The 24,267-nt window shown below is 41.2% G+C and overlaps 1 protein-coding gene across 2 annotated transcripts in view; it reads left to right on the forward strand.

Annotated features, from left to right (window-relative positions):
* SIL1 (SIL1 nucleotide exchange factor) overlaps window positions 1–24,267 on the forward strand; it is a 218,816-nt gene that overhangs the window by 120,261 nt on the left and 74,288 nt on the right. For both annotated transcript variants that reach the window (XM_019424330.2, XM_019424328.2), the window contains 3 exons: window positions 239–359; window positions 6,524–6,623; window positions 18,417–18,608. In XM_019424330.2, the coding sequence (XP_019279875.1) occupies window positions 239–359; window positions 6,524–6,623; window positions 18,417–18,608 (413 nt within the window). The remainder of the gene's footprint in view (window positions 1–238; window positions 360–6,523; window positions 6,624–18,416; window positions 18,609–24,267) is intronic.

The following is a 24,267-nucleotide window of genomic DNA, read 5'->3' on the forward strand; positions in this document are numbered from 1 at the left end:
TCTAACTGGGGTTTTTGGTCTTTGCCTTGAAGTATAGAAGCCCTTGCCCATTTGCCTCATTACCTTAATTTGATATGTGTGTGGTATATGTGTGTTGGATGGATTCAGGTAATGGAACACAGCAGGGTCTGGTCTTCATGAATTAATAAATCCTGTTGGCTTGTTACCCAGCCTTTCCATTGCAGTGTCCCTTCAAGGACCATATACCTTACGAGCCCTCTTTGTTCTTGGTTTTTAGGTCAGGCTGTCCCTGTAGGATCCCATGTACGGCTGAATCTCCAGACTGGGGCAAGAGAAGTGAAACTCCAAGAAGAGGACAAGTTCCAAAGTAATTTGAAAGCATTGAAAAAAGGCAAAAGGTATGGTAACAACCCTAGGGACTGGGAGGCGGACAGCACTGATTTTGTAATACTGTGAAAGTAATGACAATGTAATGTTTCTTACCCAAATTCATGTGGCTTTTAAAAAATTTTGAAATTTCGTAGCGTAGAATTTGTGATAAATCTGTCAGGGTTTTGTGGAAGTTTACTTGTAGATCTTTGGAAAGAAATAGTTTGCAAAGCAAATTGATACTTCAGAAAAGGCTGTAGGGGGAATGCTTAACCTGCTTTAAAAATGAAGCTATTTTTCCCAGTACTTTAAGAGCACCCATTTGAATCCCAACAATTAATGCGCTGATTACAGATGAGTCATCTATTCATTAAAACAGTCCTGTTAGGCCTTCTGCTTTGCAGTAATACTTCCTTGGTGAACAATAAAATTGCATTTTAAAGTCTTTAATTCAGACTAACTTTTCCTCTTGTTAGTCCGTATTAAAACAGGCTTTCTTATAGTATAAAAGTTCTCCAATGTTAAGAGTTTGCCTTACTTTTAATAACCAGATAAGATTATTTGATTTAGGACAATTTGTCCCTGTTTTTCTGTTCTTTGCCTTGAAATAACAAGTTTTATTTGCATGTTCTTTTTTACATGAGGAAGGAGGAGGAGGCATGGGGTTAACAGGGGCTGCTAGAATTGGGTAATTTCAACAGTTATAAATACCAGTTATGAGGTTTCTAAGACAGGGACAGCAAATTGTGATCTGTGGGCCATATTGGTACTGCTACATGTCTTTGTACAGCCTACAGGGTAAGTTGTTTTTATCATTTTTTAATGGATGGAAAAGTAAAAGAATGATATTTCATGACTCTTAGAGATTTTAATGTCCATAAGTAAAGTTTTATTGGAACACAGCTGTGCTTATTCATTTATGTATGATCTATGGCCACTTTTCTGCTAATCCGGCAGGGTTGAGTAGTTGGGACAGTTGCTGTCAGTAAGGCCCACAAAGCCTAAAATATGGGGTCATAACAGAGTTTGCTGCCCCTGTTCTAATACATGTAAGTATTGATAACAAATAATGGATTGAGCAAGGCTAATGTTAATCCTTGAATTTTCATTATTTTAACAATATTTTGCAGTTAGATATAAGGTAGAAAGGGAGTTTAGAGACTGAGTATTTACCTGAGTGTTTTCCTTGATGTACTCAACAAAAGGTTATTTAGCCTGTCCATATGCACTTTCGGTTATGTGGCACCCACAATCCCACAGAGCAGCCTGTTCCAATTTAGGCAGTTTTTACTGTTAGAAAATTTGACTACATTGTAATAATATATGAAAATATTTGTCCTCAGGGGTGGCCCAGTTGTTTGAGCATTCGACTCTCGGTTTTGGCTCTGCTCATGATCTCACAGTTTATGGGATCCAGCCCCGTGTCGGGCTCCACACTGCCGATGCAGAGCCTGCTTGGGATTCTGTCTTTCTCCCCCCTCACTCAAAATAAATAAACTTAAAAAAAGAAGAAAGATATTTGACCTCTTAACTGTCACTCCAAACTGAGAAGGATCTTTATTTCCCCCCCATCTCTCTTGATAGGCCTATATCTGAAGGCCATATGATAATTCATTTCTCACAGCCATCAAATAATCAAATTTCATTGTTGTAACCCCTGCCAACCCCCCTCTCTCCCTAGCACACATATATGCACATATTTCAGTGTGTCAGAGAACTTCAGGAAGCCTTTCCTCACATCTATGCCAAGTCTCATTTTCTAAATAAAAAGCTTACTTTATTCTTGGTTTAAGGATATTGAATTAGGATCTTGACTAATTTGGAATATTTTGTTTGTTGGTTTTAATACTGTGGGAAGTTATTTTTCTAGTATCTGATCGTAGGTCTTTACTGGGAACACTTAATGCTTTATCAGTTGCTCCTGTCTTTTTAGAATAGAAAGCAGAGTCATTCATGTGGTCTGTAATAGATGCACCATAAAAGAGAGATATTTGTCCTCTCTCTTCCCTCTTTACTTTTCTCCTTTGAAATGTTTCTGAGGGTTCTGCTCTGGAGTGGTGTCCAGGGTATATTGGACATACCCTCTTCCTTCTCAGCATTTGTTACTAGTGGCAAACCTGTCTGAACAGCAACCCAAAGGCATTGACAAGGTGGTGTAGGTTTCACTGCTTGAGCTCAGTGAGTCTCTGGCTGCCTTTGGTGGTGACTTCTTCCTGTGGTGGACCTCACCTCAGGCTCCTCCTGATTCATTTCACAGTGTCTTCCTGGCTCTTAGGTACTAGAACGGGAACAGAAGCCAAAGTGCAGGGCTAATTTCTGCAGTTGGTACAGTATTTTGCATATCTCGTTATTCTGATTTGGGGAACAAGATGGACAACACCCACAGGTTTCCATCAGATTGTCAAAGAGATTGGTGATCACAGAGTTTTAGGTATCACTGGCTAAGGAAAGATGGGGATAGTCCTTTCAGACTAATCCATGGCAATCTCTCCACTAGTCCTACTGGCTGTGTGACTAGACATCCTGCTACCTAGAGCTGTAATGCCTCTGGACTGTAAAGCCTGGGACAAGGCATTGACTCTGACTTCTTTCAGAGGCGTCTCTTGGCACTGCCAGACTTCATGGTATATTTGGTTCCTAGCAGCAGGGTGTTCTCTTGCTATTTATGTGTTAGGCATTGTTATCTCCCCTGGTTTTAGTCCATATCCCATGTCAGTATCTCAACATTGTATCTCTTTTTTTGCCCTGGAGCAACTGTCTTCTTTGTAGTGATGACCGACAGAGTATATCCAGGTTGTCCCATCTTGGGTTGAGTATCTACCATGGTACAGTATGACATTGTAGTTAAGGGTGTGGCCCAAAGACAGGGCCATTTCCTTGCTCCATTCATTCATTTCACAAAAGACTTATTGAGTGCCTATGTGCTAGGTATTGGAGATATAGTACTAAACAAAACAGGATACCAGCCTTATGGACATGGCAGGAAGATAAACTGAAAAATAAAAAGGCACATAAAGTAATTACAGATAGTGGTAAATAGTAGGGAAGAAATAAACCAGTCAGTCCCTCGGGAAGGCCAGTTTAGATAGGATGGTTTGGAAGACCTCATTAAAGTGATACTTGAGCTTAGACCTGAAGAATGATGGGGATTTAGTCATACAAAGAGTTAATTTTATACATTTAAGGTTAGAGGATCTCAGGCAGAGGCAACAAGAAGAGTCCCTAGCTTTGTCAAGGAAAGACTTTATCAAGTTGAGAAACAAGAAAGTGATTAGGGTGACTAGAGAGTAGGCGAAGGAAGAAGACTAATAGATGATTTGGGAGAGATAAGAGGAGCCAGATCATGTGGAGTTTTGAGATGCATGTTGACTAGTCTTCATTTAACTAGAATTGTGATAGGAAGCCAGTGGAGGATTTGGTGTGGGAGAGTGGTTTAATGTAATTTTGGCAAGATCACTCTACTTGCTGTGTGTATGGGGGATAGATTCAGAGTGGACAAAAGAATTACAGAGACAATTAGGATGTCATTTCTGAAGATCAGGTAGACATACTGGTGAATGAGTCTAGAGTGTCATGATGGAGAGCGGATGGGTTTGGAGATTTAATTTGAGGGTAGTGCCAATAGGACTTGCTTTAGATTTAGATTTAGGGGTTGATGGAAGGTGGTGTGGTGGAATCTGAGATAAAGCCTCGTTTTGTGATTTGACACAACTAGGTGCTCAGAAGTACCGTTTATTGAAATAGAAAAGATTGGGAGAGGAACAGATTTATGGGGAGAAACATCAAGACCCATGTTTTAGATGTAATAAGTTTGAGGTGCCTGATAAACATCCCAGATCTAAGATTTATCAGTTAGTTATACAAGAGTCTGGCTGTCACTCAGGGGAGAGGATTGGGTCAAAGATGTAAGTTTGGGCATCATTGCCTAAAGGATAAAGAACTAGGGGAGAGTGCAGAGGTAGAGAAGATTGTCTAGGATTGAACTCCAAGGCATTCCAGTATATAGGGTTCAGGTAGGAGATGAGGAACCAGCACAAGAGTTAGGGAAGGAGCGAGGAGGGGGAAGAAACATAAGAATGTGGTAACAAGAAGCCAGAAAGAAGAGTGTTTCAAGGAGGGAGAGGTGAACTATGTAAATGATGCTGAGTGGTTGAGGAACATGACATTAGTGAAGAGTCCATTGGATCCAGTTGTTAATTATTAGTAATTTTGATGAGAAGTATTAGTAGGGAACGGTAAAGGGATCTGGATTAGAGCAAATGGCAGTGTAAATAGCAGTCATGAAGATGAGAAGAGTGAGTTAAGACTATTCATAAAGTTTTACTCTGAAGGAGATCAGGGGAATGGTTTGATAATTAGAGATCATAATTAGTCAGAAGAGTATTCATATACTCAAGGGAATAATCCAACCAAAGGGAGAAATTGATGATGCAGACAAGAGGGAACAGTATAATGATGGGGGTTAAAGCTTTTGCAAAGGAAAGTGGGATCTGGAACTTAGGTTTAATAGGAGCAGGTTCACTGTCATTCATGGTCTTAGAAGGGAAAGCAGAGAATCTAGATTTGGTGCAGGTTAGTGTATAGAGCTCATGAGGGGAATATGAAGGAGTTCTTGATGATAACATCTATTTTTCTCAGTGAAGAATGAAGTGAAAATACCAGCTGAAGATGGTTTTCTGTCTGTGTGTGCAGACACACATGTGCACACTTGTGTTTGTGTAGTAGGGGCTAAAATGAGTGATGGTGAGTGGCCTGGAAGAGTGGCATTTAAGGCAATAAATGGAGATATGAGACATGATGGGATTTGTCCAGACCAAGTATTAGAGGAGGGAGGTGATAATCTGTTCAAGCTGTGCCCCTAAATACTTAGCTCTCTCTTAGGGGTAAAGAGCAGGGCAGTGGCATCTACATGCTGCTGGCAGTGGGTGATGCTTTTCTGGGAGAGGGATTCTCTTCTCTACCTTGTAGGATTGTGGTAATCATTTGAATGAAATATTACTTCTAAAGGATTAAAACAGTGACTGACACATGCTCAGTAAATGGGAGTTATTAGCGATTATTAGTTTATGAGGATTGAGGTTTAGAGAAGGCAAGTGTTTTTCTCAGAGTTCTAGGGGGTTTCTAAGATGAATCAAAGATGAAATGAGAAATGAGCAAAGCCCTAAGCACATGCCTTTAATGAGAGCTGAGGTCTGTTAGGATCTTGACTGTTAGACTGATGTGCTTATCTTGCCCAGAGTAGTCCAGTAACCCCTTACTTCCTCATCTCTGTAATCTCCCGGGTTATCCTTAACCCCTGTCCCCCCAACCGTCTTGTCAAGCACAGACACTACATTCCACACTTCCCTTTGTCCATGTCACTCTTGGTCTGATCTCTCTGTTCACTGACCTAAAATCATTGTTGGTGGTAAAGTCCACCCCCCAACCCATGAATGCCTCCTCTCCAATTAAGAAGAATGGTTGTGGCTTCGATCAGCTCCAGGGGGTTTTGGGAGGATGCCACTCTAGTCTTTGCCAGGTTCCTGAGATTACATCCACATTGGTTCCTTTCCTCCCTCTCCTTAGAGGCTGACTGTGGAACACGGTTGGCTTTGCTTCTAGTCCTTGATATTTCAAATCCATTCCTTTGTCAGGTTGGCACATACCTCCTGCATCAACTCTGGGCCCAGGAGTTGGTTTTAAAGGTGTGAATTTATCTAAACTGTTTTTGTGAAGAAAGGCTGCCTTGTAAAATCAGACCAGACATGCATGGGGGGGTTCAGGTCCCCATTGATCCGTTTATTAGAAGAATATAAATTGGGTGCATGTTATTCCCCTTATCTGTGCCCACTGCCCTCCAGGAGGTCCAGCCCTGGCACATGCTGACAGAACAGCACTGCACAGACATTCCAGACTTATTTCTGCCTAAGTAGCTGGCTGAGAGTGGTCTGTCCATGGTGGGCCTTTGTCTGCCCCATGCCATTTCATCCTCTTTAATAAAATGACCCCTTCTTCAGCTTTGTATTTCTTCTTCTAGCTTTAAGGTAAGATTACCTCTTAGACTTGTGGCTGACCGAAGGCAAAGCTAGGGTAGTGCACTCTGAGTTCGAGCTGGCCATGGCTTACCTTGTTTGGGAGTACCAGCCACCTAGTGAAGTTTCTTTCTTGGGAAAAATGGTGCCTCCTTTCTAACTTTCACCTTCTTTTTGGACAGGCTGGACATAAACGCCAACACCTACACATCTCAGGACCTCAAGAGTGCACTGGCAAAATTCAAGGAGGGGACAGAAGTGGAGAGTTCAAAGGAAGACAAGGTATGTGATATTCTTCCCAGGGAGTTAGTACAAGCCTACAGGATGACCTTGAAGGGAGTCACTTCTTCCACAACCTCTTAAAATAGACATGGGGTAATGATAATAATATTGTAAAATAATTTAAAAAAATTTTTTAAAGTTTATTCATTATTGAGAGATAGCGATTGAGCATGAGCAGGGGAGGGGCAGAGAGAGGGGGAGACACAGAATCCGAGGCAGGCTCCAGGCTCCAAGCTGTCAGCACAGAGCCCGACACAGGGTTCGAACTCACTGCGAGATCCTGACCTGAGCTGAAGTTGGACGCTCAACTGACTGAGCCACCCAGGCGCCCCATAATATTGTAAAATAAAGTGCAGTTAATGCCAAATAAGTAATCCTTATTGGACTATTTTTTAAAAATACCAATACTGGGAGCATTTCATTATTTAGGATCCAACTTCACATTACATATTTGGGCCTCAACAAATTGAGGCACACGGCAGAGATAGTTGCACTCTTCATTATCACAGACAAGAGTGAGGAGAATAGAGATTAAAACCCAGACCTCCTTACTTACACTTGGATTAGACAAAAGCTTAAAGGACGGAGGAGCCGGGCTGGGAAGGAAGTCTTGATCCTTGTCCTTTGAACATGTGACAGATGTATTCCTTTTCTAGGCCTCATAGCAAATGTATTCCTTATTCCAGGCCTCAGGTTCCTTAAATGTACAATAAGGTGGTGGGGCTGGGGTGGGGGGTGTGGGAAACAAGAGGATGGCTGACATTTCCTCCAGTTTTAAATTTGTGTACAAACTAAGGGAGTGAGAAGGAGAAAGAGGCAGAATTGTAGTCCCTTGGTTATGCCCCTAGTGTCTGGGAGGGCTTGTGGGTACAGGCTTATACCAGCAAGAAATCTTACTCTTTAGATAGATTGTGAACTCATGTGATAGCCAGAGAATGTCACAAATTAGTTTTTATATTTCCATTTGAGTCCTCTCCTTCAAAGAAGCTCCTCCAGTGGCTACTTTGGAGACCTTTGCAAGTTCTCTCTTCCTTTTACCCTCATAATTCTCTTTTTCTTTGTTTGCATCTCTGCTGCTGGCCCAGAATCCTGGCGTATCTTGGAGGGGCAGCATCAGGTTATTGACAGCTTCTATCTTAAGTGGAGGAAGCCTTAGGTCCCTCAGATCCTTTTGAGTTAAGCAGTTCTGAGACAAATCAGCCTTTTTCTTTTTTTTTTTTTTTTTCTTTTTTTGGTGTCAAGGAGGACCTAATTAGGATGTGTTAACATGCAGACCAAGTCTCCATGTCTTCACTCATCTTAGTGAAGTCACATCTACCAGCATGGAGAGTGTATATGGTATGAGAAGATGAGTAGCAGGATGGCAGTAGTAGCAGCAGTGGGCGTAGGAAGGTGACAGGTAAAATTTCATTCCACCACAGATATATTAACTGGGTTTGGGAGGGTGAGGAAAAGCAAATCCCCTTAACTGGTGAACCTGAGGCCAGCAGAGGTGAGCATTGTGTGCCTCGGTGCCTTGAGCGAGATTGACCTTCCTGTGGCCAGGGGTTGGGCTCATGCCCACTCACCATCCCTTCACCATGGACCCCATATGGGCCTGACAGTAACAAGCAGTCAGCCCCTGTTCCATGTCTTCTCTGTGGGTGGAAGACCCACTGTACCCCATCTCTTCTCTTGTTCTCTTTTTTTTAATTAAAATTTTTTTTTAATGTTTATTTATTTTTGAAGGACAGAGAGAGCACAATGGGGGACAGGCAGAGAGAGAATGAGACACAGAATCTGAAGCACGCTCCAGGCTCTGAGCTGTTAGCACAGAGCCCGATGTGGGGCTTTAACTCATGAGGTGTAAGATCATGACCTGAGCTGAAGTTGGGTGCTTAACTGACTCAGCCACCCAGGAGCCCCTAAATTTTTTTTTAAAATGTATTTTTGAGCAAGAGAGAGAGAGAGAGAGAGAGAGAGAGAGACAGAGTGTGAGTGGGGGAAGGGCAGAGAGGCAGGGAGACACAGAATCCTAAGCAGGCTCCAGGCTCCCAGGTCTCAGCGTGAACCCCAGAGCCTGATGTGGGGCTCGAACTCACGAGTGTCAAGATCATGATCTGAGCCAAAGTGGGCCGAAGTTGAACGCTTAACTGACCGAGCCACCCAGGCACCCCTCTTCTCTTTGTTCTCTTTTAATGGTATTCTTTCACATGATAAAGTTTGTGTAGAAAACTATGAATATTAAGAAAATATTCTTTTTTTAACTTAAAAGCAAGAGATTAAGTTTTAAGTTGCTGTTTTTGCCAACTGAAAAGAATCCTTTCCCCTAACAAGAGAAGATTCCAATACCAGTACCCAAATGTAGGATCCCTGTCCCAGCTGGTTTAAGTCAGCTGCCAGTTTGAAGATAGAATTGCCACACTCCTTTTTCACTTCTGTGGAGTGTAGGTTATTGGCTTCTTCACTGAGGTGCTGGGTCCTAGGATTTTTCTCCTGCTTTCATTTGGAGCCTGTCTAGATTGACTCAGTTTATTGTCAGTGCCCTTGGGACTGGCAAATAAATTGACTTGAAGTAGGTTGGGGAGTTTCTGACATATCTCAGGCTCCTGGCTACAGATGGCATCATCCTTTTTGTTTATCAGTCTTTAAACCCAGGTTTTATGGTGCTTTTGCTATTTATAAAAATAATACTGTCAAATATTGTGCCAATACTATCAATTGAAATTTTTTTACTTGATTTTTTAGGTGGAAGGGCACCAATTCTATTATGTATATTGGTACCTTAGATTTAAATGAATCAGTCCTTCCCAGAATCCCTTGCTTTGTGGAAAAGCTCTGTCTGGCCAAACAGATTTGGGCTTTTGTTGTCGAATCTGATCCCTTTATACCTCCATTACCCTAAATGTCTTGATGCTTTATTTTATTATGTCAGCTATTGTTCACCTGTAGCTATAAATTGCTCCACTTAAAAATGGGACCTTCTCAGACTTTTGATTCTGGACAAGATAAAGTAGACTCATTTCTTACTATTTCTCCTGCTAAGAACAACTAAAAACCTTGGGCGTAATACTGAAAGCAAATATTAGAAGACTCTACAAGGTGGGAAGAAGAAAGCAGACTGGCTAGGGACCTTAGAACTGGAAGAATGACACAACACTGAGTTCCTTGGGCTTTCTTTTCCCCCTTTGTATATCTCAGAGTGGGTATTGGAGGAGCCCACACCCAGGAAATGCTAACAGGTACAGATAGAAAAAGCCCTAAAGAAGACCTGGTCTTTCTAGAGAAATCACTAGGAAAAGGGCAGCCAAATAGAACAAAACCCTTTTTGACAGTACTTTTGGCTACTTTAGCCAAAAACAATGGAAATGTCCCATCCCACCCTTAGTACCAGTGGAAGTTGAACCAGGAACTTGAATGTCCATCTTCCACTTGGTGGTAGCAGGCTGCACTCTTACTCCTCCACCAGAATGGTGTCAGCAGAAGCCAAGCAGAGAGGCTGAACTTAGACCCCCCCTACCGATGGCAATGAGATGATGTGATGCATTGCTCTGCTATCTTGACCAAGATTGAACAGAGAGCTGGATTCAATGATTGAACAGACAGCTGGAATTTCTCCCCTCTGCCCAGTGGTAGAAGACTGTTCGCTGCTTCTCGTGCTGGTGTGTTACCTGCAGACACCAAGTGAGGAGCCTGGTTTCCCACCCTCCACATGGAAGTAGCAGGCTGGTTCTCCTGTTGGGATGGTGTCTTGAGACACCAAGAAATGTACTTGAATGTCTTCCCCTGCCTGACACTACCAAGGTGGTTTTTCACTTGGAGCTGAGGTGATGCCATTGTGTGTGTTGGCAGAGGTGGGAGGGTGGGGGAGCAGAGATGGAGGTGGGGGGTGGTGTCTAAGAGGTGGTGGTGAATGGAGAATCTATAGTCCTACCTTCTCCTTGGTGGCACTGACATAGTGTGAGGCATCGTTCTGCTCCCCATTCTGGGGCAGTGTCAGTGAGGGTAAGTGATAAGCCCAAACTTCCACCCTCAGACCAGCAGCAATGAAGAAGTGTTTCACTTCCCCCACCCAGGTGATATAGAAGCTAAGGAAAGACCAATGTAGAGTGTCTACTGGCAGCAGGTGACGTTGTTCTTCCTCCTAACTAGTAACCGGTGGTAGGATTTTGGAGAAAAGGGAGCTGGAGAAAGGGATTTCACAAATGAAGTTCTGGGCAAGTCTCTAGTGACCCACATGAGAAACTGACCAGAATTAACATAGCAGAAGATTTGAGAACTGAACTAAGTTGTGGAACACTGCCAGGTTTTTGGATGAGCCTCTGGGTAGCACATAAAGGAAACAGACCAAAATAACACTGTAAAGGGTCTGGAAACGAAACTGTCTTACAGTTACAGCCATACAAGAAGGACAGAATCAGCATATTAAATGTAAACATTGTAACTGCCTGCTGAAAAAGAAGATTGAATAGGCTTCATAGTTGTAAAACTTGATACCTAAATGTCCAGGATAAAAAAAAAACAAAAAAAAAAAACAAAATAAAACAACCCTCACCATACCAAGAACTAAGAACATCAAACCTTGAATTAGGAAAGACAATTAACAAATGCCAAAAGTGAGAGGACACAGAAGTTTTGAATTACAAAGATTTCAAAGCAGTTAACATAAAAGTGGTTCAACAAACAATTGTGAAAACTCTTGAAACAAATGACAACCTCAGCAAAGAACTAGATGATGTAAAAAAGAATCAAATGGAATTTTTAGAACTGGAAAAATACAACCAACATTGTTTAAAAACATTGAATGGGCTCAGTAGCAGAATAGGGAAGAGAGAGAAGAACCAATGAACTTGACAGAAATTACTAAAAAGTCTAAATAACAGAGAAAATGAATAGGAAAAACAGTGAACAGAGACTTAGGGACTTGTGTGATTATAAGAAAAGATCTAATATTTCTGCCATTGGAGTCTTAGGAAAAGAGAAAGAATACTGAAAAATAATGAAAACATAAACTAAGAAATAAAGATGGGGCGGGCGCCTACGTGGCTCGGTTGGTTAACGTCTGACTTTGGCTCAGGTCATGATCTCACGGTTCATGAGTTTGAACCCCTTGTCGGGCTCTGTGCTGACAGCTTGGTGCCTGGAGCCTGCTTCAGGTTCTGTGTCTCCCTTTCTGTCTGCCCCTTCCCAGCTCGCTCTCTCTCTCAAAAATAAATAAACATTAAAAAAAAGTTAAAAAAAAAAAAAAGATGGAAAAATCCCCAAATATGGTCAAGAGCATAAATGAATGGATTCTTGAAACTGAATGAATTTTCAGTAGGATAAACTCAGAGAAATCAACACCATGACTCTTCACAGTCAACCTCCTGAAAATGAAATACAGAAAAAATGTTGAAAGCAGCTGGTTAGAAACAATATACTGCTGGAACAATGATTGACAGTGCATTTTTCATTTGATACCACAGAGACCAGACTATGTGGCACAGTATTTTTCAAGTGCTGAAAAAAAAATTATAATCTTAGAATTTTATACCCAATGAAAGTATTCTCATGAGTGAAAAAGAAATCAAGGCATTCTTGCACAAAAGAAAATTAAAAGAATTTGTAACCAGCAGACCTACCTAAAAGAATGACTAGAGAATATTCTCCAAATAGAAAGGAAATAATAGCAGAAAGAAACTGGAAACATCAGGAAGAAGAAAAGAACAACGAAATGTATCAAAATAAGGGAAGAAAGTATAGACTTTCTCTTATGTTTTAAAAATGTTGGATAGTTGAAGCAAAAATTATGACTTATTCTGTAACTACATATATGTTCAATATGAATTTTACTATCAGAATTACCACTATTTATTTCTTTGCTACACTTTGATCTTTCTTGGCCAGTTCTTTCTTTTGATTATCCGTTTTTATGAAATGTTACATGGATTTATCATTAGAGGATGATGAAGTCCTACAACTACACACTTGACATCTGTGTATGAACTGAGTAATGAATCCACAGTGACCAGTCATACTTCGAAAGAAGTAGTGTGATCAGCCACTCATCATCATGAGCATTTATGTTATATGTAGTGATTTGTGGACTGAAGAGCTAGCAGCAAAGTTTGTAGTTGATGCAATTGTAGTTAGCTGAAATCTGTAGTAACTGAAATTTGGGTAGTGTTGGGAGAATGGTGTTAGCTAAACTATAGTCCTTGAATTTGGCATGTTTAAGTTTGGTGCAAAGCAAAGACTGTGTCTGATTAAAGACTTGTATCTAGACTGAAAAGAACTCTAAAAGCTCAGCAGTAAAAACAACAACGTATTTAGAGAATGAGCAAAGGAAACGAACAGACATTTCACCTAAGATTTGTGGATGGCAGATAAGCACTTGAGAAGATGTTTAATGTCATTAGATTTTGGAGAAATGCAAATTAAATCCTTAATGAGGTAACACTATGCATCTATAAGAATACCTACAACAAAAATGATGATAATATTAAATACTAGTGGGGATGTGGAGAAACCGGGTCTTTCACACATTGTTGGTGAGAATGTAAAATGGTACAGTCACTGTGGAAAACAGGCAGTTTCTTATAAAACCAAACATATGCTTATCATATGACCCAGTAGTTATGCTTGTGGGCATTTATCCTGGAGGAATAAGAACTTAAATTTATATAAAAAACCTTTATACAGTGGCACCTGGTTGCCTCGGTTGGTTAAGCATCTGATTCTTGATTTCAGCTTAGGTCATGGTGTCATGGTTTGTGAGTTTGAGCCCCACATTGGGCTCTGTACTGGCAATGCCAAGCCTGCTTGGGATTCTCTCTCTCTCTCTCTCTCTCTCTCTCTCTGTCTTTTTCTCAAAATAAGTAAACATTTTTTAAAAAGCCTTTATACAAATATTCATGTGATTTTATTCATAATAGCCAATACCTGGAAACATCTCAAATGTTCAACAGGTAAATGGTTAAGCAAACTGTATACCTATAGAGTGGAATGCTACTCAGCATTAAAAATAAATGATCCAGGGGCACCTGGGTGGCGCAGTCGGTTAAGCGTCCGACTTCAGCCAGGTCACGATCTCGCGGTCTGTGAGTTCGAGCCCCACGTCAGGCTCTGGGCTGATGGCTCAGAGCCTGGAGCCTGTTTCCGATTCTGTGTCTCCCTCTCTCTCTGCCCCTCCCCCGTTCATGCTCTGTCTCTCTCTGTCCCAAAAATAAATAAAAAACGTTGAAAAAAAAATTAAAAAAAAAAATAAATGATCCATTGGGGCACCTGGGTGACTCAGTCTTTTAAGCATCTCACTCTTGATTTCTACTAAGGTCATGGTCTCACAATTCGTGAGTTCAAGCCCCACTTCAGGCTCCGCTCTGACAGGATAGAGCCTACTTGTGATTATCTCTCTCTGCCCCTCTCCCATGTGGGTGCTCTCTCTCTTTCACATGTTCTCTATCTCTCTCTCTCAAAAAATAAATAGACTTAAAAAAAAATAAATGAACCATTGATACGTGTGATAACTTGGATAGATCTCAAGTGCATTATGTTCAGATAAAAAAAAACCTATCTCAAAAGATTACAGACTGTGTGAGTCCATCTTTATAATATTCCTCAAATGCCAGAATTATGGATATGTAGAAAAAATTAGTGGTTGCCAGGGCACAGGGATGGGTGGGAGGATGAGGTGCAGCTTATAAAGGGGTAGCTCAATGGAGTTGTTTGGTGGTGGTGGAATAGTTCAGTAGCCTGATTGTTCTGGTGGATACATGAATGTATACATTAGATAAAACTGTGTAGAATAATACACATGTGCGTATAAGCAAATGTGTACATGTAAAAGCTGATAAAGTCTGAATAAGGCTTATAGTCTAGTTAACAGTATTGTACCTTTGTTATTTTCTTGGTTCTGTTAGCATACTGTTGTTACGTAAGATGTTACCATTGGGGGAAGCTGAACAAAGGGCACATGGTACTCCTATATTATTTTTCTAACTTTCTGTGAGCTTATAATTATTGCAAAATAAAAAGTTATTGTTGCTTTAAATGAGGGCCAGGTGCACATCACTTTTGTGAGGTAGAGGAGCCTTGTTTCTTACCCTGTTCACTTGCCTGACATCCAACAGCTCTAGGCAGTGACTCAGCTTCCCTGGACCTCTTTGCCCTTCCTTTGGCGGCCATCCAGGGTCCTTTAGCTGGGTGTAGGGGAAGCATTTCACTCTTGTTTTAACCCAAAGAAACAGGATATGACATCCCTTAGATGTGATTGCTCTGCTAGGAGCTTGGTCTTTTTTTAAGAGAGGCTGATTCATTTCTTTGGTTGGTGTTTCTATGGAGTACTTATAACTGGGGAGAAAACCCATAGGTAATAGATGAGCAGTTTGGAGCCGACAGCTATTCATCATTCTGCTTTTTATAAATATTCGTGCCTTCTAATTTTTCTTGGAAGATAGAGACTCAAAACCACTGTGATCTTTCAGACTCTCTTTATGAGCACTATCCTCTAAAATTGGGAAGTAAACAGGAGTGTCACATGTGTAAAGTATCTAATTGAAGTCTTTTATTCACCTCCAACATAATTTTAAAACTTTTGTATGTGTGTACAGTGGGGAGGGATTGAGAGAAAATTGAGACTTGAGTGTAGTACATACAGTAATTTAGCCACTTCAGACAGTTGAACAATTTGTACACATGTAGTTAGATTGACAGTAATGACAGTGATCTAATTTTCATCAGCAGATTGCTCCCACTCTGGTAGCTCTTTACCCACAGTTTCCTATGTCCGGTTTCTCTAAAATGTTGCTGGATTGGGCAGGGCAAAGTGAAGGTATTCAGTCATTGTAGAAGATAGAGAAGCAAGGTACAGATAATTTGACCTTAAACCTCAGCCTTTTCGTGTGAGGTTAGGGGTTGAAGGTGAGCTTTCATTGCTTCCCCTGACTTCAGTGATTGCAACAAGAAGACTTTCCATTCTTTTTGAACATTGTAAGTCAGACTGGTATAAGTGAGCCTTGGAAAATCGTGTGTTTTGGGGCAGAGGTCTATATGGTTAGACTCTGAGGGCTGTCTTCTGTGGGCATCCTAGAAGGTATAGGTGTACCTTGGAGATACTGTGGGTTTGGTTCTAGGCCACTGCAATAAAGCAAGTCAGATTAATTTTTTGGTTTCCCAGGGCATATAAAAGTTATGTTTATTTTATACTGTACTCTGTTAAGTGTAGGATAGCATTATGTCTAAAAAAACCAATATACATACCTTAGTTCAAAAAAACTTTATTGCTGGGGCGCCTGAGTGGCTCAGTTGGTTGGGTGCCTGACTTCTGCTTGGGTCATGATCTCAAGGTTTGTGGGTTCGAGCCCTGCGTCAGGCTCTGAGCTGCCAGCTCGGGGCCTGGAGCCTGCTTCGGATTCTGTGCCTCCTTTTCTTTCTCTGCCCCTCCCTTGCTTGTTCTCTCTCTCAAAAATAAAAAAATGAACTTAAAAAAATTTTTTTAAAAAGGAGCTTATTGCTGAAAAATGCCAACCACCTGAGCTTTTAGTGAGTTGTAATCCTTTTGCTTGGGGACTGTCCTGCCTCAATGCTGATGGCTGCTTGACTGATGAGGATAGTGGCCACTGAATTTTAGGGTGGCTGTGGCAGTTTCTTACAGTAAGTGAAGTTTGCCACATTGAAGGATTTCATGAACAGTTTCTTTGTAGCATGTGATGCTGTTTGATAACATTCTACCCACAGTAGAACTTGTCTCAAAAAATTGGGAGTCAGTTCTCTCAAACCGTGCTGCTGTTTTATCAACTAAGTTTACGGAATATTCTAAATCCTTTGTTGGCATTTTTCAACTTTCTTTACAGCACATCCACCAGGAGTAGATTCCATGTCAGGCAACCACTGTCTCTGGTCATCCGTGAGACGTGACTCCTCATTTGCTAAATTTTCATCATCCTATTGTAACAGTTTAGTCACATCTTCAAGCTCCACTTCTAATTCTGATTCTCTAGATATTTCTACCACATCTGCAGTGACTTCTTCCACTGAGGTCTTGAACTCCTCACATTCATCCATGAGAGCTGGAACCTCCTTTTTCCAAACTCCCGTGAATGTTGATTTTTTGACCTCTTCTCATAAATCAACAATGTTCTTAATGGTATCTAGAACTGTGAATCCTTTCCAACAGGTTTTCAATTTACTTGGCCCAGTTCCATTAGGAGAATCATTACCTACGGCAGCTGTAGACTTACAAAATGTATTTTCTTAATATTCTAATTGGAACTTAAAAGTTGAAGTGAATCCTTGATCCATGGGCTGCAGATAGGTGTTATGTTAGCAGGCATGAAAACAACATTAATCTCGTTGTACCTCTCCATCAGAGCTCTTGGGTGACCAGGTGCATTGTCCATAAGCAATAATGGTTTGAAAGGAATTTTTTTTCCTGAGCAGTATGTCTCAACAGTGGTCTCAACATAATTGAGTAAACCATGTTGTAAACAGACATGCTGTCATTCAGGCTTTGTTCTATTTATAGAATACAGGCCTGATAGATTTAGCTTAATTCTTAGGGGCCTTGGATTTGTAGACGTAAATAAACACTGGTTTCAACCTAAAGTCACCAGCTACATTAGCCCCTAACAAGAAAATCAGCCTGTGCTTTGAAGCCAGGCATTGATTTCTCCTCTCTAACTATATAAGTCCTAGATGGCATCTTCTTCCAATAGAGGGCTATTTCATCTACATTGCAAATCTGTTGCTGAATATAGCCACCTTCATGAATTAGCTATATCTTCTGGAAAACTTGCTGCATCTTCTATATCAGCACTTTTGCTTCACCTTGCACTTGTATGTTATGGAGGTGGCTTGTTTTCTTAAGCCTCATGAACCAATCTCCGCTAGCCTCAAAGTTTTTCTTCTGTAGATTCCTCACCTCTCTCAGCATTCATAGAATTAAAGTGAGTTTAGGGCCTTCCTCTGGATTAGGCTTTGGCTTAAGGAAATGTTGTGACTGGTTTGATCTTTTATCCAGAGCGCTAAAACTTTCTCCATATCAGCAATAAGACTGTTTTGCTTTCTTATTGTTCCTGTGTTCACTAGAGTAGCGCTTTGAATTTCCTTCAGGAACTCTTGGCATTCCCACCTTGGCTAATTGTTTGGCACAAGAGGCTTGTCTTTTGCTATCTCTTCTTTTGATGTGCCTTCCTTACTAAGCTTGATCATTTCTAGATTTTTATTTAAAATGAGACGTGAGACTCTTGCTTTCACTCGAACACTTAAGAACCCATTGTAAGGTTATTAATTGGCCTGATTTTATTATCACTGTGTCTCAGGAAATAAGGAGGCCCGAAGAGAGGTAGAGAGATGGGGGAATTGCCTGTCGGAACAGTCAGAACATACATAACATTGATCACTTAAGTTCACTGTCATATGGGTGTGGTTTGTTAACCCAAAACAGTTACAATAGTAATCTCAAAAACCACTAATCATAGAGCACAGTAACAAATATAATAATAATGAAAACATTTGATATAGTCCAAGAATTACCAAAATGTGATAGACACAAAATGAGCAAATGTTGTTGGGAAAATGGTGCTGATAGCCTTGCTAAATGCAGGTTACCACAGACTTTAAATTTGTAAAAAATGTATTATCTCTAAGTGTGACAAAGTGAAGTGCAATAAGATGAGATATTCCTGTGGTAGGATTTTTGGATAGTACAGATGAAAGAAGGTTTTGAATTCTGGAGCAGTAGTTGTTTGAAAATGAGCGTCCATGGTAGACCACAAGAGTCTTGGGGAAATGTCTCCAATTGACCTAATTATCTCTTTGCTTCAATTATCTTCTTAGGCAAGACAGGCCAAGATTAAACAGCTCTTTCGCCCCATTGAGGAGCTGAAGAAGGATTTTGAGGAGCTGAATGTTGTCATTGAGACTGACATGCAGATCATGGTACGGCTGATCAACAAATTCAATAGTTCCAGCTCCAGCCTAGAAGAGAAGATTGCTGCACTCTTTGATCTTGAATATTATGTCCATCAGGTAATGTATTTCTTTGTCCATAAATCTGACTTTTAACTAACCTCTCTGACAACAAACCTCCTTGCCCTGAATCCTAAGGAAATAGCATCAACATCTTTACTTCTCTCTCAGGGCATATGCTTTTAACCTAGACCAATAGCTATTATAGTAAGATAAATTCTAGAAGGGAGGGCTAATCTCTTTTTCATTGGGAATGTTAACCTCCATTATTTTTTCAACAGTGATGATACAGCAGAGGCAAAATAGACAACAATTGAAGAATGAACAATTTAATAATGAGATAATTTAAATTTAAGGTTGTGATAATGGCTCCAGAGTGTAATGTGGAAGTATATAATAGGGAACTTAACCTAGTTAGAGGTGTTGAAAAAGGCTTTTGTAGATAAAGTTTTATTGGGACATAGCCACACCTGTTTTTTTATGTATTCTATTGTTGGGGGCTATTTTTATGGTACAATGCAGAGTTTAATAGTTGTGTCAGAAACCCTATGGTTCACAAAAGCCACAAATAATTACTGTCAGCCCCTTTGGAAAAGTTTGCCAACCCTTGGATCAGATTACTTTAGGCAGGGGAAATAACATGTGCAAAGAGTCTAAGGTAGAGAAGAGAGAGCTTGGTGAGACTGAGGACCTGGGAAATACTAGATAGGATAGCATACCTAAAGTGAAAAAGTTAGAGATTCAGAGAGGTGGAGTTGGGAATAGCAGGCTCTTTATGATTTTATCCTTAATTTTAAGACTCGTTAGAGAGTTTGTAGCAGGGAAGGGACTGATCACACTTGTGCCATAATTATAATAGTTAATATTTATTGAGCATTACCACAGACAAGCCACTTAAGTACTTTGTACACATCATTTCGTTGGCTTCCACAGCTGCCTTTTGAGTGGGTGTTGTTATTAGTTCTATTTTATAACTGAGGCAAGTAAGACACAGGTCACATCTGAGATTGCCCACGTTCACCCAGTTAGTGAGTGCTAGAGCTGGGATCTGCAGTAAGGTCTGTCTGACCCAAAACTGTGCTCTTCACCTTTTGGTCACTCTGCCTCTTCCAGGATACTGGTATCATTTGAATGAAGCTCAGAAGGGCTTAGGTAGATCTAAGGAGAAGGAGCCAAGAGAACCTGTTTAATATTCAATAAATTAATTTATTGAATGCCAGTTAAGTACCAAGACCTATTACAGGCACTTAAAATACATATAGTGAGCAAAATTGGAGCTTACCGTATAGCAGAGACAGATAGATAATAAATGTAACTCATAAATAAATTATAGATGGCGTGTTTAAATTTGAAAAATGCTATAGGAAAATAAAGGTAGATCTTGGTAAGGACTGGCAGTGTTGGAAAGGAGCATCTCAGGCAGGAGAAACAGCAAGTACCAAACCCTTAAGGTGGGAGCATGTGTAGTGTGTTTATGGAATCAGAGCAAGTCCATGTAGTTGGAGCTGAAAGAAGAGAGGGAAGTAGATGAAGCTTAGATAATGAGAGGAAGATAATGGGGTGCCTTGTAGACCATGGAAAAGAATATGAAACTGAACATTATTAAAGGCTGTTGAGCATAAGAACAACATGCTCTGACTTGGCTTTAAAGGATCCCTCTGCCCATTTTGTTAAGAATTAGACTGGAGGCAGGGGGTGTGGGTAGAAGCACGGAAACCAGACAGGAGGCTATTGCGGTAATTCAGACTAGGGATGATGGTGGCCCAGGAAGACTGTGTAATCATAATCAAAAGCTTGTTTGAGATCCTCATCAAGATACAGATCTTCAGCATCCTCCCACGCATGACTGCGTCCTTGTTCTCTATAAACTAGGCTAAAAGACATTCTTTCTTTCTTTAGTATTTTGCCTGCCTTTGTGATGAGAGAGGATGAGTGTATACTCTATCTGCAGGAATTATGATGTGGCCTCTTCGTCTTCTTTCTTTGCTCATAACTCTTTCTCAGGCCTCAAATAGCAGGTCTATGATCCTCTTAGAGAGAAAGTGGGCCTGAGTTCTCTTTCCCTTTTCCTGTCTTTCTCTCCAGGGTGAAAAACAAGAATTCCAACAGCTTTTCCGTTGCAGATATTTAAAGGATTAAGGATCCTAGGGGTTAGTGGCCAACTCAGTCCTGCTCTGATCTTGGCAGCTTTTATTTTTTTCTCACTTAACATACTTGGGTGGATCTTTAGGTATCAGGTTTCTATAGGCCCTGACTTTAGTTGAGCATAAAAGGCCAAAATCACTGGAGAACTTATATCCACAGGGCAGTGAGTACCCAGGAGGCTAGCAGGGCCCAGACAAAAAAAAACCTTTTTTTTAAATGTTTTATTTATTTTTGAGACAGAGAGCGTGAGCAGGGGAGGGGCAGAGAGAGCGCAAGACACAGAATCTAAAACAGGCTCCAGACTCCAAGCTGTCAGCACAGAACCCGATGCGGGGCTCGAACTCAAAAACCGCTAGATCATGACCTAAGCTGAAGTTGGACACTTGACCGACTGAGGCACCCAGGCGCCCTCCAAAATTTTTTTCTCATGCAAGCCTGCCAGTTATCTGGTGGCGGGTCCTCTCTAGGGTGACGTTGTATTCTGCTTTCATGGGTTACTAGGTGGGGTAAAAAGTTTCTTCAACATCACGTAACTTAGTTTGAGGTCAGCCCTGGAACCATTTTCCTCGTGAGGCCAAACTTGGCTCTGTGGGCAGAAGAGTCATAAATGTTCTGAGTCATCGGCCTTTAGATTAGAAATACAAGGTTCTTGCTTTGGGCTGGTAGGTCAGGCTATCATATCACAGTGTTGACTTGTGATTTCACAGAGGAATTAAAGAAGACACAGCTTAACCTTTAATTCTAGTTGTGATGGGGAGTTGGGTAATAAAGTGCTAGCTTTGAGGAAGATAGGACTCCCCTTGCCAGAAACTTCACCAGTCCACTCTGGTTCTAGACTCACTGTTTAGAAACTTTGAGGAGCCACAGGCTTCAAGGACCCAAACAGGATCTGCCCTAGGACTCTTCACAGCTATATTGGAATTATTAAACAAGATTTGTGAAAAGCTAAACTGTGTATTTGGAAAATAGTGAGTTATTTATGAGGTACAGCCTCTGTGTGCCCCATGTACCCTAGGGCAGTATGTTTGCCTCCCCTCACATGACTCCTCAGTTATTAATCATCATTTCTCCCTTTCTCTGTTTCCTATCCTCTCATTGCCTGTCCAGTGCTCTATTCTCTCTTTTCTGCCAGAGTGTTGGCACAGTTCCCTTCCTCATGCCTGCCCTTCCTCCCTCTGCCTTGAGTTTCTGTCCACCTGTCTCTCCCCAAACTGAAGGCAGCCTGGGGAAAGTTATGGCCCCAGATCTAGATGGGGAGCTGCAGACCTGGGCCTTGATGATGCCTTCTCCTGTGTGATACTGAGCAGGGCCCAGATTTTGAAGCTAGATCTTCTGGGTGTGCAGTGAGCAGAATGATTCTTCCTCATCTTCAGTGAAATAACAAATGAGAAAACATATTGAAGAGATTGAGGTGCTTATCTAAATGTTAGAATTTATAACACCCTGAATTGTCTTTGTAGTAATAAAGATAAACTACATCTGCATCAGAACCTCTAGGACTCCGGGCTGTGTTGCTCTGCGACTGTTAGACTGGCAGCTGCTCCATTAAGAACTCCTACCAGGTTTGACAAGTGGCCACCCCAGGCATGGAATGACAGGGCTCTGAGCCATGGCTTTGTTATCCAGAAAACTTGGAGGAGGGAGGATCAAAAAGAGGCAGTGCGTTCTTAGGTTTTAAAATTAGAGTATGTGAGAAAGGAAGGCTCATGAAGTATTATTAGTGCTTATGTCAGCAAACAGTCAACTCTCAGTCTCCTACTCTCTCTAGTTGGCTGGCCTATGGCCCAGTAATCACTCCTCTTCATAAGGACGGATTGGGACAGAAAAATCCCAGCCCTGGCTTAGGTCCCTTATGGCACAGCAGACTCGATGCTTGTTCAGGACCCTGGATTGGCCATGTCTTTAGGTCTCTGGTACCAGGGATCCATCCATTTTGTTGGCACAGATACCCCAGGTTGCCTTTTTTTTTATTCACAGTAGACTTTATTGCAGTAACACTTTTTTTTTCTGATCAGATTTGTTCGTTGGTTTAACAATTATTTATTGGGGTTCCTGGGTGGCTCAGTCCGTTAAGGGCCAGACTTCGGCTCAGGTCACGATCTCACAGTTTACGAGTTCTAGCCCCATGTTAGGCTCCCTGCTATCAGCACAGAGCCTGTTTTGGATCCCCCCCCCCCCCTCCCCTGTCCTGCTCCCACACTACCTCTCTTTCTCTCACTCTCAAAAATAAACATTTTTAAAAACCCAATTATTTATTGAGTACCTAATTATATACTCAGCGCTGTTGTAATCACTGGATCTACAAGAGTGGACAGACAGAAAATAAAACTGCTGTTGTGGAGATGATATCACAATATATAAAAATGATCTTCTAAGTGGTAAAAACAGGCTAGTTCCACTCAGAAACACAGGAAGAATCAAAGTCCTTCAAACTCAGTTTCTCTGTTAGAGCCTTTGTCTAGTTTAGAAGGACAAAGTTAGGAAGTGGCTCTGTGGCATCTGGAGGAAAAAGGTGGGTAGCAGATACATTGTTGGGCTCTAGCTTCCTGCATTGTCCTGATGTTTGTAGAGTGGAATCCACTTGTGGGCAGGAGGCAGCCTTTGTATCAACAAAGGTATTTCCAGTGGAGACCATAGTTACTGCATGAAGGAAACCGGATCCAGTGACCTTTCTGAGCAAGTTGAGTGTTCTTGTTCCAGGATATTAATGAAGCCTGGGGCATGATATTCCCTTTAGAATAAAAGAGAGTCTAGGCTTGGGGCTTTGGACCTTAAAGGATAGCCTAGACCAGTGCTGTTTGATAGAATTTTATCACACTATAGCCTTGGAGAGAGACTTCTGTATACATTTTATCATGAGTGCCCTCACAGTGAGTCAGCCTTAGACTGTATGAAGTGAGGAAGAGGGAGGAGAGGAGGTATTATTGGTATTCTTCCTCTAGCACTCTGCTAGACCCCCCTCCCTCTGCAACAGGGTTCATGTTACATAGTCCCTTGACTTCTAATTAAAAAACAGCCTTTGGGGCGCCTGGGTGGCACCAGTCAGTTAAGCATCCAACTTGGGCTCAAGTCATGATATCATGGTTTGTGAGTTGGAGCCCTGCATAAGGCTCTCTCCTGTCAGCACAGAGCCCACTTCAGATCTTCTCCCCCCGCCCCCCCACTCTGCACCTCCCCTGCTCATGCTCTCTCTCTTCCTCTCAAAAATAAACAAACATTTAAGCAATAATAATAACAAAATTTGAAAAAGCCTTTTTTTTGTGTGTGTGTCTGCTGCTTTCACTGCCTGCATTAGGACTAGACATCAATAGGAAGCATGGCACTATTTACTAGTACTGACGATGTCAGATCTTTGTGTTAACAGCTTGTACATTTGGAGTAAGCTTTGTGATTCATTATGGTTTTAGAATTTTCCAGGACATGTTTGGCATAAACAATAACTAGGTGCCATTTCTGCCATTTCCACACAGGTGCTCGAAAATCATGTTAGATGAATTCAGAAATCTCAAATTAATGAATTTAGGTTGTTTTTACATATCTTTTTCCTGTTAGAAAGGTCTCCATTGGTTTTTAC

Source organism: Panthera pardus, unplaced genomic scaffold (assembly GCF_024362965.1).
Source record: "Panthera pardus isolate Hobbes unplaced genomic scaffold, ASM2436296v1 HiC_scaffold_2, whole genome shotgun sequence".
Taxonomy (NCBI): Eukaryota; Metazoa; Chordata; class Mammalia; order Carnivora; family Felidae; genus Panthera; species Panthera pardus.